Source organism: Silurus aristotelis (genome assembly GCF_946808225.1).
Source record: "Silurus aristotelis genome assembly, chromosome: 9".
Classification (NCBI taxonomy): domain Eukaryota; kingdom Metazoa; phylum Chordata; class Actinopteri; order Siluriformes; family Siluridae; genus Silurus; species Silurus aristotelis.
Genome location: NC_139582.1, coordinates 2,443,781 through 2,463,653, shown reverse-complemented (window position 1 = coordinate 2,463,653; position 19,873 = coordinate 2,443,781). Strand labels below are relative to the sequence as shown.

Genomic DNA, 19,873 nt, shown 5'->3' with positions numbered 1-19,873 from the left:
CAGCGGCTCTGGAGTGGCAGTTTAGTGTAGCTAGGATTTGAACTCACAACTATTAGAGCTAAAGTCCAATGCCTTAACCATTAAGCTAGCACCAGGCTTCCATTTGTAAAAATTTTACATTTTGATAGCATGGTCTATTCCATAAAATCATCACGAAATGAAAATGGAAATAGTGGCTCATACGTAATTTTGCTACTGTTTGGCCATGTCTCAAATTTTTTATTATTACATATGGTGGCATCATCAGAACACATCTCCATTATAAATCAAGGACTACCCAGTTCTTGCATTGAAATAATCAAAAATAAACCAATACTTACCGGGATAATTTGTCCGCACACTCCAACCGGTTCGTGTCTGGTGAACGATAAATACCCTCCATCTGTAGGAGACCAAAGTACAGACAATCTCAAACATGGGATTTGTTGGGCGTAGAACCAAGACTAATACCGGACATTTTCCTTCCATTAACGACACCATGTTTTTCTAATCTCGTGTCCAAATAGATAAAAAATAAAGAGGAACGAAGGATATTAAGACTTTAAGAGCTTTACTCTTCTGGATTAATGTGCACAGTGGTCAGGAATGGGGGGATCTTCTCTCATTTTTATGAGTTACAGAAAACAGGAATAAATCATGACACTGTATATACAAGGGTCCAGGCTCGATCAGTAAGGAGGGCCGTGTGAACACGGAGAGCTCGGCAAGCCCCGGCTGAAGGAATCTAGCTAGCGTGAGGCATCTGGAGTGGAGACGAGCCAATGATTCATCTCCCCTGGTGGCCAGATAACAGTGTGCCAAAGACACACATGCTGTTTGTTTGTCCTGTAATTCTATTACAGATTAGATTGGAGATAAAATAAAGCGAAATACGGCAGGTTCCCGCTACGCAAGTTTGGTTTAACAACACAACAAAGGCACAGCGGTGTTCTCGCTCGCTGGGGACTATCTCTTCTTCTCCACTCCGCTGTCCAACTTTTAATTCGAAAAGGATCGGACAGTACCGAGGCTCATCATCATCATCCGACTCTCATGTTCAGAATACAGTTAAAAAAAAACTAATTTTTCTTAGAAACATTGCAAGATCGTGCCCTATGTTTGTTTTTTCGGTTGCGCAAAAAAAAAATATCAATCCTTTTTTTTTTTTTTTTTACTCATCGTTTTCTGTAATGCTTCACTTGTTGGGGTTTCTGAATCCAATCTTGGGCTTTCTAAACCTCTAAACTAATAGCAGGTTGTTCAAAATTTAGCTGCTAGGATTCTGACAAAGACCAGGTCTGGTGAGTATCTCTCCAGTTTTGGAGTCATTGCATTAGCTCCCTGTTAGGTCTCGAATTAATTTTTTTAATTCTTAAGCTGCCTCTGGATGGAGTTCTCTTCATTTGGAGGCCAGTCTGTGCAGCTGGAGATGTTTCGCATCGACGGCCTGGGGATCCATGAAAATACGGACCAACATGAGAGCTTTGAGGATGGAACATTCTACTACAATGGATTAGGACCACATGTTGTATTTAATCAACAACGGTGAATTGTAATGAATGGAGATTCGAAGATGAGGATTGGTCCCCTTTTGGTTCTTCTCAAAGTTTCGTCACCACAATCACAATTGGATCACTCATTAAGGATAAACTAAAGCTGCTTTGAGACAATGTCTATTGTTACAGCAGTCTACAAATTGGAATAACCTGGAATTAATTGAATTGAGCTATAAGGCCGTACATGGAATGGCACCTTGTTACTTGTCACAAGTTTTAACTGTCTACACTCCCAAGATGTGATCTCCACTCTTCTGATTTAGCTCATATACTGCAGTTGAACCCTTTATGTACTAAGGAGGATCTGCCTTTTTCTTTCTATGCACCAAAACATTGGAATTCTTTCCCCATTTATTTTAGACGAGCTGAAACATTTAGTTTTTTTTAAATCCGCACTTAAAACTTACTTTTTCAGGATAGCTTTAAAAAAAAAAAAATTTATGTGTGATTTTTTTTTTATTATAATTTTTTGTACAATTATTTATTATTAATTTATTGTCTTTAATTTATTTCCTATTTTGGAAAGTGCTTTGAGATGCAACCTTTGAAGGCACTATATAAAATCAATATTATTGTTATTATTATGTGATTATGAGATGATCGGAAAGCTACTTCAGCGTTTTCGGGGTGCGGATGTTACAGCTGGCTGTATGGGTTTCTTTCACTCATCTCACTTGGTGATCGAGCCCGTCGCCGTGAAAAGGTTTTGAGAATCAGGAGAGCCATGTTTGAGAAAAAAGCGAGTCCGAGCAAAAAGTTTGAGAAGAGAGTGAGAGTGAGATTGAATGACTGATGTGTGAAAGTGGGAAGTTTTTTTTTTCTCTGTGACACAAATTAGGGCTGCTTCAGTGACAGACTGAGTTATCCTGAGTTGGAGAGGAAGACGGTGGCAGATTGAGACGAAGTGAGAGACAGAAAGACATGATTATAGAGACAGGGAGTGAAAGAAAGCATTAGTGTGTGACAAATGAGACAGGATATGGGAGAAAATGAAACCATTAAGAGAATGTGTGTTTGTGTCTAAGCAACATTTACATTTGCCAGGCATCCTTATTCACTGCAGAAATAGGGTTAAGGGCCTTGCTTAAGGGCCCAGGAGTGGCATCTTGGTGTGATTGGGATTCAAACTCACAACCTTTGGATCCAAAGTCTAACAGCTTAACCACTTAGCTACCACCCTCCCCAAACAGCAACAAAATCAATAGGGTTAAGGGCCTTGCTTAGGGGCCCAGGAGTGGCATCTTGGTTTTGATTGCGATTCAAACTCACAAAGTCTTTCGTTTCTGAAGTGCATGATGGGACAAGTGTGTTGAGGTCATCCGATGTATCTTCACATCAGACAGGAATTTCACAAACTTAATTTGACAAGCTTTAAGTATGAGTGATTATGTTCTAGTTTTGGAATTCAAACATTTCCTGTCTACTAAATTCTTCCCAATAGAGACATTATTAAAAATTAAAGCGGGCTCATATCTGGACAGAGAGTGATAGTGACACACTATGTAGGAATGCACAGCAATTACACAGACAACCAACTACCAAATCTTTAACCTGTGTAGCACACACACAGATACACACACACACACACAGCCCCTGTAAGGCAGCTAAACACACACACACACACACACACACACACACACACACACACACTAATGGTTGCACACTGATATCAGACTTGTGAATCCACTGTTGTCCAATAGTCTCCAGACTCCCTGCTGAGTCTCTTTCAAACAGCTAAATTAGCCAGAACAGCCCCGCCATAACCCCCACATGCCCTCGAAGCCCTGGAGCTGTCACCGTGATCCAGTGGTGGCACTGCTCAGTAGGAGGGCAGCCATTAGCGTGCAGATTTATGACCACTGAGGGAGCCGGTGTGTTTACCCATCAAACACCTCCATAACCCCACAATCCTCAGAGAAAACACTCTGCATAAGCCGCTTTTCGCTCCTCTGTGTCTTGCAGTTTAACACTGGACACTTGATCTATTCACGGGATCACGACTCTAGCGCAAAACGATACTCCTGGATGAAGGTTAGCTGACTAGCAAGCGAGGATAGGAAAAGTTTGAGAGACGCACTTATAGTGAGAATGAGTGAATTTGATTCATCTTTAAGCAAAGCTGTGAGCTGAAGTAACATTTTTCACATGTGTAAAAAAAAAAGAAAGAAAAGAAAGAAAGAAAGACAGCTGCAAGAGTGAATGTAGAGTAAAACAGTCTGGGTGAAGGTTTGTGACGTTCAGTGAGAGAATGGGAATGGAAATGTGGGACAATTTGAGAAAATGTGAATGTGAGAAAGTTTGAGATGTTTAGTGAACGAATGAAATAACAAATTAAGACAGTTTGAGAGAATGTGAATGAGAGAGTGTGAGACAGATTGAGAGAATGTGAATGAGAGTGTGAGACAGTTTGAGAGAATGTGAATGAGAGAGTGTGAGACAGATTGAGAGAATGTGAATGAGAGAGTGTGAGACAGATTGAGAGAATGTGAATGAGAGTGTGAGACAGTTTGAGAGAATGTGAATGAGAGTGTGAGACAGTTTGAGAGAATGTGAATGAGAGAGTGTGAGACAGATTGAGAGAATGTGAATGAGAGTGTGAGACAGTTTGAGAGAATGTGAATGAGAGAGTGTGAGACAGTTTGAGAGAATGTGAATGAGAGAGTGTAAGACAGTTTGAGAGAATGTGAATGAGAGTATGAGACAGTTTGAGAGAATGTGAATGAGAGTGTGAGACAGTTTGAGAGAATGTGAATGAGAGAGTGTGAGACAGTTTGAGAGAATGTGAATGAGAGTGTGAGACAGTTTGAGAGAATGTGAATGAGAGTGTGAGACAGTTTGAGAGAATGTGAATGAGAGAGTGTGAGACAGATTGAGAGAATGTGAATGAGAGTGTGAGACAGTTTGAGAGAATGTGAATGAGAGAGTGTGAGACAGATTGAGAGAATGTGAATGAGAGTGTGAGACAGTTTGAGAGAATGTGAATGAGAGAGTGTGAGACAGATTGAGAGAATGTGAATGAGAGAGTGTGAGACAGATTGAGAGAATGTGAATGAGAGTGTGAGACAGTTTGAGAGAATGTGAATGAGAGAGTGTGAGACAGATTGAGAGAATGTGAATGAGAGTGTGAGACAGTTTGAGAGAATGTGAATGAGAGAGTGTGAGACAGTTTGAGAGAATGTGAATGAGAGAGTGTGAGACAGATTGAGAGAATGTGAATGAGAGTGTGAGACAGTTTGAGAGAATGTGAATGAGAGAGTGTGAGACAGATTGAGAGAATGTGAATGAGAGTGTGAGACAGTTTGAGAGAATGTGAATGAGAGAGTGTGAGACAGTTTGAGAGAATGTGAATGAGAGAGTGTAAGACAGTTTGAGAGAATGTGAATGAGAGTATGAGACAGTTTGAGAGAATGTGAATGAGAGTGTGAGACAGTTTGAGAGAATGTGAATGAGAGAGTGTGAGACAGTTTGAGAGAATGTGAATGAGAGTGTGAGACAGTTTGAGAGAATGTGAATGAGAGTGTGAGACAGTTTGAGAGAATGTGAATGAGAGAGTGTGAGACAGATTGAGAGAATGTGAATGAGAGTGTGAGACAGTTTGAGAGAATGTGAATGAGAGTGTGAGACAGTTTGAGAGAATGTGAATGAGAGAGTGTGAGACAGTTTGAGAGAATGTGAATGAGAGTGTGAGACAGTTTGAGAGAATGTGAATGAGAGTGTGAGACAGTTTGAGAGAATGTGCATGAGAGAGTGTGAGACAGATTGAGAGAATGTGAATGAGAGTGTGAGACAGTTTGAGAGAATGTGAATGAGAGTGTGAGACAGTTTGAGAGAATGTGAATGAGAGAGTGTGAGACAGTTTGAGAGAATGTGAATGAGAGTGTGAGACAGTTTGAGAGAATGTGAATGAGAGTGTGAGACAGTTTGAGAGAATGTGAATGAGAGAGTGTAAGACAGTTTGAGAGAATGTGAATGAGAGAGTGTGAGACAGTTTGAGAGAATGTGAATGAGATTGTGAGAAATGTAAAAGGACAAATGAGAGAGAATTTGAGGGAATGTGAATGATCAAAAGTTTAAGAAAAGGTTGAGATGTTCAGTGAGAGAATTTAAATAAGAGATTGAGACCATTTAAGAAAAAGTTTGAGACCTTCAGTGAGAGAATGTAAAGGAGAGAGTGAGACAGTTTTTAAGGTTTGAGACATTGAATGGGGGAATTTGAAATAGAGAGTGAGACGGTTTTAGCGAATGTGAATAAGAAAATGAGACAATTTGAGAAACTGTGAATGAAACAGTGAGACAGTTTGAGAAAAGTTTGAGAGGTTCAGTGAGAGAATGTGAATGAAAAAGTGAGACAGTTTGAGATACATGGAGAACTTTTGAGTGACAGATTAAGTGTCCACCTCTCAGCTGTGTTATAACACGACATGTGTTTGTTGTGATATTGAACCACTGTGTGTCTCCAGGTTACGTTTGCTTTATGCTTGAAGCCGTGACTCACAGTGTGTGTGTGTGTGTGTGTGTGTGTGTGTGTGTGTGTGTGTGTGTGTGTGTGTGTGTGTTAGTTACACAGCAGTGGGGCACTTGGGACAGGACAAGTGTTACCTTACCAGTTGGAATGGAGGAGCCGTGGACCTTGTCGGCCCATCCAGCAAAATATCGCAGCGTCTTTATTGTTCCCTGAAGGTCCACAAAGAAGGAGGAGAGGAAAGGCTTGCCGCTGTCCAAAGACTCCAGGGTCTGATGGAAGAAAGGAGAGATGGGGAGGAGGAGGAGGATGATGAAAAATCACACATGGGGATTAAAACCGAATCCCCCCACACTGCACTTAAGACTTATGCAAGCAAAAGCGCACACTTTATCCCTGCTCCTCGCAGGAAACGCGATACTTATATAGCCTGCGTCTGTGCCTCGGCTTTGTTATCTCTCTGTCAGGAAGCCGTGATTTCTTATCGGGCAGGGATTAATTTGATACAAAGCACAATTGAGAGCACATGGACCGTCACATTTTCTCCTCCGCAGCAATTCCCTCGGATACTCGCTCGTTGCTCGAGTCCATATAGGGCAAAGACTTGGAGGAGTGCAGGCTGAAAAGAGTACGTACGTCTCACCCAAGCTTTGAAGAACACATCATGTGATAGCCATGCCATGACACCATTTCTGGCTTTTTGAAATTCCGACTTCGCCGTGGTACGATCGTTAGCACCCAAAGGTCACGCGTCCCACCTTGCTGGTGCCACTGACCAGGCATTTCAGACGTTCGCGGAACAAATTGAAATTGTTGCGAAAACAACGAGCTTCGAAAGCCCCTGTCATGTCGCCTCAAACCCGGCGCGCCCGGCAGACAGGCTCTCATTAGACACTTGCTTATTGTTGTGAGGGTCTTTGTCTAATTCTGAACTCTGTCTGCTGAATTCAGGGTCCTGCTTTAACCCAGTTAGCACAGGCAGCCTGGTTACTGCTCTTACATCATAAGCTCCATAATATCCCATTATTATATTGTGGTATAAAAATAATAAAAGGAAGGTGTTTTATACTTATCACGAGTGCTTCTACAGCACAGTGAAATTATTTCTTCACGTATTCCAGCAGTTAGAAACCTCAGAGCACAGGGTCAGCCAGGATACAGCACCTCTTCTGCACTTAAGGTTAAGGGCCTTGCTCAAGGGCCCCAAAAGTGGCAGTTTGGCGATACCGAGGCTTGATCCCAACCACTAGTTTTTGCAAAATTTTAGACATTTTCAAAACTGCTTTTCATGGGGATTAACAGGAATAAACTGGGAATTTAGATAACTGCAGGTTATTGTGACATTGAACTTGAATGTAGTTAAAAAGAATGTGCATAAAACAACCAGATTTAATGCACTTTCAGTTGAAGTTGTTCTACCTACACATTTATCAATCACGTGCACACAGTACACTTACTGCAGGGCCACTGAGGCCACGCCCCCTACATGTACTGTACATTCCTCCATAATATTACAATTTCTAGAATCCAATTAAGTCAAAAGGTGTCATTTAAAAAAAATCTGTATTAGTTTGCATGCATGTCAGCGTTTTGGACCAAACAAAATGTTTATATTTATGTTTGTATATGGTACAGTTTATTTAAATTCTTCCAAATATTGAATTAATTTCCATAAATTCCTGTAAATTCGTAAAAATTTCCAACTTAGATTATTTCTAAAATTCTCCATATGAAGTTCCACACTTCCCCTATAACTATGCTGGAATAATTAAACTGCTACCTCTGTAAGATGTTAGTCATCTGATTGGAAGGTCATGAGTTTAAATCCCAGTACCACTTTAAATGCTACTATTAAACAATTGATGGAATGAATGTAAACGCTGACTGCACCCCAGATCTCCTCACCTCACCTACATCAGTACCTGACTTTCCTAACACCTCTGTGGTGGAATGAATCTCCACAAATCTCTATCAAATCCAATGGAACATCTTCCCAGAAGAGTGGAGGTGATTATAAGAGCAAATGGGGACTCAATGTGGAATAGGATGTTCAAAAAGCCATGCTCAAAAAGGTGTCCACAAACTTTAGTCCACATAACAAGTGTGTATTTGCGTTCACTACGGATACTTTGCACACTTACAGCGAGGTAGGCACGGTCACGCTCCACCAGATCCGCCAGCTTCGAAAGCAGCCTTCCTCGATCACACGAGTCCATCCTGCGCCATACCGATCCCAGAGAGAAAGCCAACCGAGCAGCCTGGACCGCTTTATCCACATCCGCCTAAAACAGAGAGAAAAAAATAACGATTATAAGAGAGAAAGGACAAGTAGGACCAGGGAGACTTTTTAACAGGGCTGTATAGCTTTATCCCATAAACAGGTGTATATGCACATCTGGGACGAATGAAATCCAATGAATCCGGGTGAACCTCAATAACTCAAGCATGTGTGTGCGGTGTGTGTTGTGTGCGTTTCTTCCCCTCACAAGTGCACCAGGCTAAACGTCAGCTTATTTTGGACCCTTGTTCACATACTGAGTGAAACCTGGCTTCTCATGTGCAGGAAAAACCTCACATGGAGATCATGTTCAACACAACTCAGCAGAGCCAAACCTTCATCTGGCACAGTTTAGAAGAGAAAAACTGACATCTATGCACGGTCTAATATTCCTACTTTACTAGTAAATTACTGATTCCCACCACCAGGCCTTCACACCAACAGAAGAGGAGAAAAAAGCATCGTCACTGCTTCCCAGTTCGTGATTCTTTGTGTTTCGTGTGAAACTTGAGAGTTCGGGTTAAAGAACTTGGTTTGCTTCACACAGACATTTCCTTCTGCTCCGTCAAAATGGGTTTGATCATTATGTTTTTCGTTCGGGTTTCATCTAGACTTCACTGTGGCTTTGGAAAACTTTTCGGGTCTGGTCAATGATTTAGAAAAACCACCAAAACAACAGGAGGATTCTGCAGGACTATGACCTGAAGTGTCTGGTGACAGACAGAAGGAACTCTGTCAGCTCGGTATGTCTTAATCGCTGCTTATCTCCGACTTTGAGATGCACTTATTCAACCCCCAACCCCAACCCCAACCCCCGCCCACACACACACACACACACACACACACACACACACACACACACACACACACACACACACACACACACACACACTTAGGGCCTCCTTAAAAAAAGTACTTTCTGAGCTTTCTGATCTTGGAGGAGACTTTAAAAAAGAAAGCATTTAAGGCAGCAGCTGTTAAAGAGGAACCCTAGTAAGAACTTGTGCCTGATCACATGGTTCACTTGGGAGATCTTTGGATGGTGGATAAAACATGCAGGATTGATGAGGACTGTCCAAATTATTTGATTAGACCTAAAGTTCCCAGCTTAAAAAAACCTTCAAATTTAGTTTTGTTGAAGAAACCGCAGAAAATTTATCAATCAAACCCTCCATATATATCTATCTATATATAGACAAAAATATGGAGACCTGACTTTTCCCAGGCATATGTAGTTCTTCCATGGACGTCTTTAGATGCAGTATCAGTAAATCTTCCATTCACCTGAACTATGAGACCCAAACCTGGTCCAGCATGACAATGATGATATGCTTTACATGGCTTGGAGTGGAAGATCTCCTGCTATACTGAACAATAAATGAACAATGGCCTCCTCATCTCACATGCATCACTCCCTGACTTTACTAACAGCTGAGCGAAATCTCAAGAAAATCTTATGAAACATCTTCCCTAAAGAGTGGAAGGTTATTATAACAGAAAGTGGGGACCAATACACTCATAATGCCTGAGAACATAGTTCAACCTCTCCGACCCCCTCAGCTCCACTGTACATCTGCCTTAAATGTTCCTTTGTATAAAAAGTGTATTAATTGAGGAAAACCTGTTATGAGTTTCTTTCCATACTTTTTTCTTGTGCTTAACCGTTACCTTGTCAGCTTCTTGTATGTCGCAGATCTTCTCGCCGGTGGAAGGGTTGTACGTTGAGAAGGTTTTCCCGCTCACCGAATCGTGCCATTCGTTATTGATAAAAATCTGCAGGGGAACAAAAACATGGAGAGAAAGAGAGAGAAAGTGAGAATAGGAGAATCCTTCACTTGAAGAAGACCCAAACCTAGACCAGCACGATAATGCTCCTGTGCACAAAGCCAGCTCCATGAAGATATGTTTTACAATGGGTTGAAGGGGAAGATCTCCTGCTGCAGAGCTATAAACCCTATTGAACAATGAACACTTGGATCGCTAGACCCCCAGGCCTCCTCACCTCGTCTATATCAGTGCCTGACTTTACCTACATTCTTAAACCTGAGTGAGAACAAATCTTCACAGAATCTAGTGGAGCATCTAGACAGAAGAGTGGAAGTTTTTATAAGAGCGAATAGGGATACTCAAAAAAAACACAAAAAAAACACACACCACATTCTATGGTCATGTGACCACAAACTTTTGCCCATATAGTATACAGGTTTTTTTTTTTAAACGTATTTTACTAATTTTAATTAAATTTCTTTTTACTAATTTCTTTAAATCTAATAAGGCAGACAGACATTATTTAGTGCATTATGCATTGAAAATTTTTTTAAAAAATTTAAAAGCATCAATTATAAATATTTGGTAATTTATATGGTTTAATAATTAAGTTATTTATGGACTTTTTTTTAGATTAAGATTTTTTACGATTTTCTTAAAAAACTTCAGAATTAACTGCAAAAACTACAAGAGATTTCTTTTTAGGTTAAAATTAAGTGTTAGATCAGATTTTAGTGTGATATTAATAAGTTAAATGCATGATTACGTCTACAGAAGGTCCTCATAAGGACAGTAAGATGTGTGAATGTGTGTGAAGGAAGAATCTCTGGGAATTTTCAGGGCTGTTTGCAGGATTTGTCTCTAGAGAGTGATGCAGCCACCGGACAGAGTAGCGGGGGAGCAGGAGGAAATAAATCCCCGTTACACACACACACACACACACACACACACACACACACACACACTTTTATGCACATACCACATACTGACACGCAGAGCACACACACACACACACACACACACACACACACACACACACACACACCCTCACTTTCTCAAACAGACACTCACTTTTACACATATACAGAACATATTCACACGGACACTCAAGTGCTCTCACATGCTGCAAACGCACCCAGACACACACACACACACACACACACACACACACACACACACACACACACACACAGAGAATTCACAGCATTGCTGTTCGTTTACAAGATCATAAAACACGTGCGGCACTCCGGCTCTGTGATGTGTTAAAGGAAGTGGTCCGTTAAACAACTGCCTCGGATACCAGATCCCGCATTTTTCAAGCTCGATAAAAGGTCAAACCAAAATATGTCTCTGTAGCACCGAGTGTTCAAAGTAACGTGGACAAACCGTGCCAGATGTGTCGGGTGTGATCCGATTCGATAGCGAGACAAATCGTTCGATCTGGGGATTTTGCGGCAGGTAAACGGATCACGCCGGAGCCTCGGCAGCCAATCAGGACGCTCCGATCGTGCGAATTGTGATTGCTTGGAAATTGTTCTCAGTTGCAGGCAGCTGCTTTGACGGATGAGGTGTTGTAAAAACACGTTCTGGCTCCGAGTCGCAAATATATACATTTACTCACACTCAGGCAGAGAAAGATCTTCGAGTTCAAACAAATCCCAGTGCCAAGTTCAAGTGTCCCGCTGCCTCGGGCTTTGCGAGCTCTTCGGCGTGTTTACCAGCGTAAACGTTCGGGCTTAAGTACAATTTAATTGGTTGTAAATCGTACGCAGTGTTTACGTTCTAGGACGTATAAAACGTTTGTTCGTTTGTAAGAGCTTTAAGGCTTTTTGAGGCCTTTTTGCCTTTTTTTTTCTCCCCAAAAACGTTGGCCTGAGTTCAGGGAAGAAACCTTGGGCATGAAGAACTCGCTTGCAGATGTTGTAAGTTTTCGGTATCAGCCTGTACCACTCTGCAATTCCCTTTTGATGAATCCGCATTAAACTCCCTCTTTGGATCGTTTGACAGCACGCAGATCCAACCTCTCTGTCTCTTTCGCTTTCGCCTCACATCCCCTTTAATCGTGTGCTCATTAAGAGCACTTCATAAAAGTGTCAGTGGCCTGGTTGTGAGTCAGAAAAAAACAGAAAAACCCTTTAGAGCACAGAAATTAGTTTTTAAATTTATAGGGGTCGCTCTTCTGGAACGCCCTAAATCAGGCTAGAAGGGGGAAGAATGCGGCGTGTAGCCCCACGCTAACGGCACCTCCGACCAGCACAGAGGGCCGAGCCGCCATCTAAATCAAGGCTAGAAAAGCGCAATCGTCGGAGGCCATTTGGCCCAGACTTCCCTGAGCTCAGGGGGCGCTCCCACTTTTGTCTCGTCCTATTGAGCGAGTTGATTAAGGGCGACAGGGCCGCACCGTAAATCAACACTCGAGGTTTCGCTAAACTGCACTTTTGCTTCGGCAAAAGAGAAAAGCCTTAGAGCGCAAGTGCAAAGGTGCAAAATTTCAGATCGATCAACGCTTTACTTTTCTTTGCAGTCGCTCCCAGAGACGTCAGAGAGGCGACACGGGAGATCAAAACACCATTCTCGGGGATGAATAGTGAAGACATTATTGGTAGTCTAAGATCTGCAACTTTTGTGTTTAGGCAGCAGAGCAACGAGAGAATGGAACGGGAAAAAATAGTTGAGATAAAATAATTGATTGCGAGACAGTTTTCTCATCATTTAGTATGCATGGCCAGATGTACAAGCAATGGGACAATGTTGGGTTGAAGGAGCTAGCTGGGCCTGATGGGAAAAGTGGACAGTGAGGACACTCTGGGTCTGTGTGCACATGTTACAGACCAGCTGCGAGCATTTAGAAAGCTCTCTTAAGACTGCCAATCTCTGGCTTCTGACAGTCCTTTATTGCAGCACTAACATGGTGATGAGCTGCACCTATTATAAACAGATTTTGGGAGTGGGAGCTAAAGCACGCGATGTGCGTAACACTCTGCTTCTACTTAACGCTGAGGTCCCGATCGAGCCTATTACTTCACACAGGATGAGGGAGTTCTTCTGGACCCTGGAGCAAGTGAGGAAGGAGAAAGTCGAGACCCTTGCAGCCGCAGCAACGCTGATACGCTCGTTCTCTCTCTCTCCAGGCTCGGCTGGACCGCGGGGGCAGACGATGCCAGAACTCACGATGTGGCCAGTACAACATCTGTTTGGCCCCCAGCACCTTCTCATTGCTCACACAGATGAGGAATATTTAATGGCAGTTATTTCTGGGCTTTTTTTTTTCAAAAACAAGTAAAAAAAATGAAATTTATATGAGCAACCGGCCAAAATTCCACAGGCAGTTGGATCCTAGCAGGGCACCTGCAGCTGTGGGCTCCGTCCACACAGGAAGTTTCATATCCTTTCCAATCAAGCAGCTTTCTCCTTCTGCTGCGTTTACTGGACACTTTTCAAGACATCGATAATTGTTAGCGTTACAGGCGAAGGAGCTGCATGAGGAATTTCAACATACGTGTTCGCACACTTTGCACTTCATTTTTCTTTCCCCCGTCTCACAAAACAGCACTTTCTCTCGCCTTTTCACTTTCACTTCATATCCCCCGCCACCGCCGCCAAGAATCCCCCCACTCAGTGGTGTGTGACATGGTGCAGCTTCATTTCGGAATAAAACCCAAAAGCTGTGCATAAGCTCAATCTACCAAAGGAGGAACCCAGGAACTCTGGAGCTTTAGGTGCATTTCCACTGAGGCTGATTTCAGGTCCTGGCTTTGGTTCCAGAAATGAACCAGGAACTATTGAATGGAAATTTACATACATCCTGCAAGTGTTTTTTTCTTTTAGTTTAATTTCTGTCACAAAAAAACATCTATATAATGAGAAGTATTTTTTTGCAATACTTCATTCATTTGATTGTTTATGGGAACGCACCATTTGGTACACAATTCCTCCTGCATCTGATAAATTCCTTCAATCCAATTCAAGTTTATTTCTGTAGCCCTTTGCACAATGGACATTGTCTTAAAGCGGCTTTAAAGAATGGAAGAATTATAGAAAAATGTTTATTATAAGTGAATTATGTGTATTTATCTCTGATGAACAGCCTGGTGTGAGTGTGGCAAGAAAAATCTCCCTTAGATGGTATGAGCCAGAAACCATGAGAACAACCAGACTCAAAAGGGGAACGAGAGAGGAACCCATCCTCATTTGGGTGACACTAAGAGTGTGAAACATTACAAACAATGTGACAATTCAGTGCATTATTCCGCAAAATAATATGATCTGCTTTAATGGATTAATCGGATCTCTAAAGTTTGAGGAAGAAGTAAAAAATTATGTTTGAAGAGTTGTGGCTAAACAATACGATGAGACAAGGACAAATCGATCTGTTGGGGGCATGTTTACCCGCAGAGAGAGTGAATAATAAAAAAAAAGGCCAAAGACAATAAAAGGGAGAAATCCAGAGAAGAAAAAGAAGAAGACCGAAGAGATTAAGCTAAAGGGAGAGATGAGAAAGAACCCAAGAGACCGATAGGGAGAGTCCTCACTGAGCTGCGTATAATAAATCAGCAGCCCCTGCGTGTACCCTCTACCTCGGACTCTGTTTGATGTGGATCTCGAGGAGAGATGGTGCGTTTTGAAGTGAAAAAGTCCAGAAGTGGGGGGGGTGCAGGATCTCGCAAGCCAGGGCCACTGACCCTCCCAGGCAGAGACAGCCATATATTACAGCTTGCTGGACAGCACCCAGAGCAGAGGAGCCCCAAACACCCCCAGCTGCTCTAGCTCAGCCACTGACGGATTGATGGAGCCTACCTCATTCACACAAGCTGTCCCCCAGATTAGTTTACAAAAGCTCAGACACTTAAACGCTCAAATGCCAACACGGAGGGCAAGAAATTATAGCGTGAATGCAGAAAAACTGCAGCATTTTATATGCCATTAATGTTGAGTAAAAGGAAAAATGTTTGATGGCGAACAACAAGTGTTTTTTATGCAAATCCTTCAAGTGTTTATCAGTTTGGAAAAATGGTCTTCCCAGCAATTTAATGTGTAATGACTTCAAGAGTGGTGTACTTTTACTCATCTACAAGACTCATTTTCTTCATCCAACCCTGGTATATAGAAACGCTCACTGAGCCAGAAACTGGCTGCTTCAACCAACCCAAATACGTTCGGTTTAATATTTAACCTGCATCTCGCTCCTCCGGTATGAATCGCTCGTCCACACGAGTGCTTTACAAACACTTTGGCATTGTAGACCTCCTTATCAGGGAGAAATCACCATGTAGATTATTAACTCTGAGGATGCTGGAGTGAAATATTCACACGCTGAAGTAGTTTAGTGTTTTCATACAAAGGTAAATTGTATATATATATATACAGAGGTCAGAGGCCTTACAGCTGTTTATTTTATTTATATGCATTCACATTTATGGCTTATGGGAGACACCCTTTTTTACAGCAATTTAAATTCACCACATTTATACAAGGCAAATGCAGGTTAAGGGCCTTGCTCAGGGGCCCAAATGCAGCAGCTTGACTGGGATTTGAACTAATGACGTTAATAACCACTGAGATATATTAAATATCATCTCCATCTCATCATCAAGATCAACTTGGGAGGTAAAATTAGCAGAACTTCCCCCTAGTCTCTCTCCCATGGACAAGTCCCAGAGCCTCAATCAATTACGCTAAATACGCAACCCCACGTACCTCCCCTTCCGTCTCTTTTTCCGCCTTTCTCGCCATGTGAGAGCAAACAGAGAAAAACAGAGAAAACATCAATAATTCCCCTTTAAGAATGGGGGGGGGGGGTGTCTAATTTATGGCTTCCTCTGAGCTGCTATCAGTGGGCCAGAACATAGACAGAGATCACCTTGTTCTCCCACACCCCATCTGCACATCCATCGCTCTCTCTATCTGCACCTCTAAGAGTGATAAATATATATATATATATAGATATATATATATATATATATATATATATATATATATATATATATATATATATATATATATATATATATATATTTACATACAGAAATGCAGAGACTCCTAAATCCTGATCTAGGCAGGCAATCATCCCAGGAAGGTGATAAATCAAAACTTTATATCTCATCATCTCCAGTCCACACGCAGGGCGGTGTCCAGACACGGAGTGGAAACTCTGACGGGTAACAAACACAAGCGGATGTCTTACCCAGTTCTCATAAGGTGAGCTCAGGTGAGCTTGTTCGAAATTTTTCCTGATTTTTGCAGGAGTCACGGGAGAAGATCAGGCTGTTACTCGTGGTATTGAGCTGAAACACCTCCTATATGACATTATTGGGGGGGGGGGGGGGGTGTTGGGGGGCCTGATGAACTGGGATTATAGAGTAAAAGATCTATGAAATCTACTTTATATAACTTAATTTAATTTCATTGCTTTTGTGTCTTTTATGGCACATTTACATTGAAAAAGATTTACCCTTTTTTGCCCCGACGGTTAATAAACTATTAAATGAAGCAAAAGAATTTAAGAGTACCTGGTACCTGATATTTTGTGGAATGTGAATATTTTCTCTTTCACCTGATCCCCCCGTACTAAACCATGCTGTATGTGTTGTGTACACATTTCTGAAGACTACACAGGCTTCAAAGGAGGCCTCACATACCGGTAGTGCTGATAGGGGAGTGATTTAGTAGATCTGGCAGAGGCAATGCAGCTGGTTAGATCTACGCACTGGCAGGAAAAAAAACAGGGGGTGGCAGGTTTTCAACAGTGCTAAGATCGAAAAATTATAATAAAAAGGAGGGATAAAAAAGAGGTAAAGCATAAGTTTAACTGACTGATATATCTACATATAAATGAATTAGGGAGCACAATTAGTAAACTGCTTTGTGGAAATGGGGTAAAAAAATCAAAACGAAACAGATACTAGGGGTAAAAAAAGGCTAATAACCGAAATATTGCTTGAAGGTGTATTTTCATGCCATTTCTGAATGTTAATCAATACCAGAAATCTACAGAAAAAGCCATAATACATAAAGAATACAAAATTGATAGTTTGAGCCTCTTTAAAAAACAAATTAATAAATAAAAATCACATAAATCACTAGGATCTGAGCAAAGACATGGATTGAACCTAAACCTGGATTAAATTCTGCTACAAATTGTTTTGTTCCCTTTAATTGTGACTTAACATCCTTTTTGAAATCCAGCAAATACCCAGACTATGCAACTATATGAAAAGAAGCAGTAACAGGCTTTAAAAGGTGCACGAGTAAAATTAGAAGCTATAAACCAGAACAGCTTCGCCATTACAAACGACACACGGTGGATCATTCAAATTCCTAAGGGTTCGTCCACTCAGACTCCAATCTCACACTCCCTTTGCTTCGGAATACACTCAGATTCCACGTAAGAAGGTGTGTACGTGTGAGGGTGAGTTTATGTGTGAGACGTTCGCAGAGATCCTGTAAAGCTCTGGTTATCTATTTATCTATCAATCACAAAGAGTGGACTTTGGTCCTGCTTTACTGTGTTTCATTACCTACTCGAGAGTACAGCGAGTAAAGTTCTTCACCTTAAAAATCAACGGCTACTTTCACAACGTTTCTCCTGAGCTTGTTGTATAAATTTGAATGTTTTACTACTTCAGAGCAAAAATCTGATTTATGTGGCTGGACCAAAAAAAAACAGCTAAGAGTTGCCTCATTTATTTATTTTTTGATTGTGTGTGGTTGAAACTGCAGGTTGCACATCCAGTGCTTTATGAGATCTGCACAAAGGCCTGCAAGATCTCTCATAACGCAACACTCTTTCCTCACACTCACTTTCAGCTTCCTATATATACAGGATGCACAGAATAGGTGCATAACCCCTCCTCAATCTACTCGTACAGTTGGGAGCTTGAAGAAAGCAGATAAGAGCAGATTTCTTTTAGATTCCAACAAAGGTGGAGGAGAACTACACACTCAGGGGCACTTTATAAAGAAATGAATATATTTAAAAAATGGACCAACAAGAAACATTAGTGAACATAAACAAGTCATCATGCACCAAGAGGTAGAAGAAATGACAGCATTTTTTTTTTGTTAAAGATCCAGGCTGGTTCCTCTCTAGGTTTCTTGTTCAAACCATCTCGAGGGGGGTGTCCCCTGCAACTGGCTTGCTCATTATGGATAATTAGAAGGATTTTATAACCTATTTAATGGCTGTAAATGCTGCTTAGGGACAAAAGTGCTATGCAATTTTTTTGTTTTAACGATTCGATGGGAAATAAAGTAAAAAAGTGGCAGTGCAAGTCTCTTGTACATGCGTGCACGCGCGCGCGCGCGCGCACCGGCGCACGTATTCTTAATATGAGAAATAACCAAGAAAAGAAGTAAAAACGTACAGAAAAAGTGCAAACATGTAAAATAATGCACTTACTATTGACAAGCAATTAAATCAGATCGAAATGAAATGACTAGGAAAGATAGAAAAAAAGAGCGAATCGTTCCCAAAGATTTCTCCAAAAATGGTCCGGTGCGTAAACTGCGCATGAAACACAAACCAACCCAAAGAAGAGAAGAGAAGAAACCGCGCTGCTCTCTAACCTCTTGTGTTTGGAGCGCTCTTACCCACCTTGGTGTACTTGATCTCCGGGTTGGGCACGGGTGAGGGCATCAGCTGCAGGGATGCCATAAGCGCCGCGGGATCCGCTTTTAGCCCGCCGGGGAGCTGAACTGCGCTGGAGGTCATGCTGTGGCCCGCGCGCTCAATTCCGATTCACCGACTTCACGCAGAATTCAGGACTTTGGACTCCTTCACGTGTTTATAAGCAGGTGTCGGCACTGGCTCCATTTTATATGGAGCCGACAATACAGGGGCCGTCCTTCCAATATCATTAAAATCCATCATTTACATAAAGCCAGTCTCCTTCTGTCCTGCAGATACCCACCCACTTCCAGTGATGGGCGAGTCAGATGTTTCTCCAAGACTCTTCAGTTAGTTTGCATTGCATTGCAAACTAACTCAGATAAAAAATATATCAATATTTCTACATGAATTATTAATAAAGATTGGAAGCCGGCTGTGTGTGTGTGTGTGTGTGTGTGTGTGTGTGTGTGTGTGTGTGTGTGTGCAGAATATAAGATTATATATATATATATATATATATATATATATATATATATATATATATATATATATATATATATATATATATATATATATATATATATATTATATTATATTATATAACACAAAATAAAACATTATTTTATTATGAAATGGACAAGTTTTTGGGGCTCAAGAAATTTTTTTAAGTTGATAAATATTTTATTATGCTTAAATATCTATGGAATAGAATCTAAATCTATGTTTTGTTATAAAGATAAAAATAAAACACTATCCAATTTCAATTTACACACATTTTTATGTACATATCTTTCATCGAATTGCTTTATTTTTAAGACTAAAACCTGGAAATATTCAATAATAAATTGGACAGGAGTGTGTGTTGAATTTGCGTTGCTTATAATCGAATTTTAAGAAGCAGGATTAAAACACACACACACACACACACACACACGTACAATAAAATAAGATAAACACAAATAATATTTCATAACAAACACTGATCTTATCTACTACATCTGTAATCTCTTGTAGGCTGATTATTAGTGTTTTGCCTAATTAACTGGTACACTGCTCATTTGCGTCCGTGTGTGTGTGTGTGTGTGTGTGTGCGTATTAACCACTGGGAGTTCTGTAGAACCTAAGAGCTTGGTTGCCATATCTGTTGTCTTTAAGCCTCTATCACACGTGAACGTGAAAAAAAAAATCCGTTTGCCTCACAACTCCAAAACACATCATACAGA

The 19,873-nt window shown here is 41.1% G+C and overlaps 1 protein-coding gene across 1 annotated transcript in view; it reads right to left on the bottom strand.

Annotated features, from left to right (window-relative positions):
* The window catches only part of aldh1a2 (aldehyde dehydrogenase 1 family, member A2), a 29,426-nt gene extending 10,466 nt beyond the window's left edge, over positions 1–18,960 (bottom strand). The window contains exons 1-5 of the mRNA XM_083550013.1: positions 18,636–18,960; positions 9,944–10,048; positions 8,139–8,279; positions 6,140–6,269; positions 321–382 (exon numbers count right to left, since the gene is read on the bottom strand). Of these exons, the coding sequence (XP_083406139.1) occupies positions 321–382; positions 6,140–6,269; positions 8,139–8,279; positions 9,944–10,048; positions 18,636–18,752 (555 nt within the window). The 5' untranslated portion in view covers positions 18,753–18,960. The remainder of the gene's footprint in view (positions 1–320; positions 383–6,139; positions 6,270–8,138; positions 8,280–9,943; positions 10,049–18,635) is intronic.
* Positions 18,961–19,873: the final 913 nt, after the last annotated feature.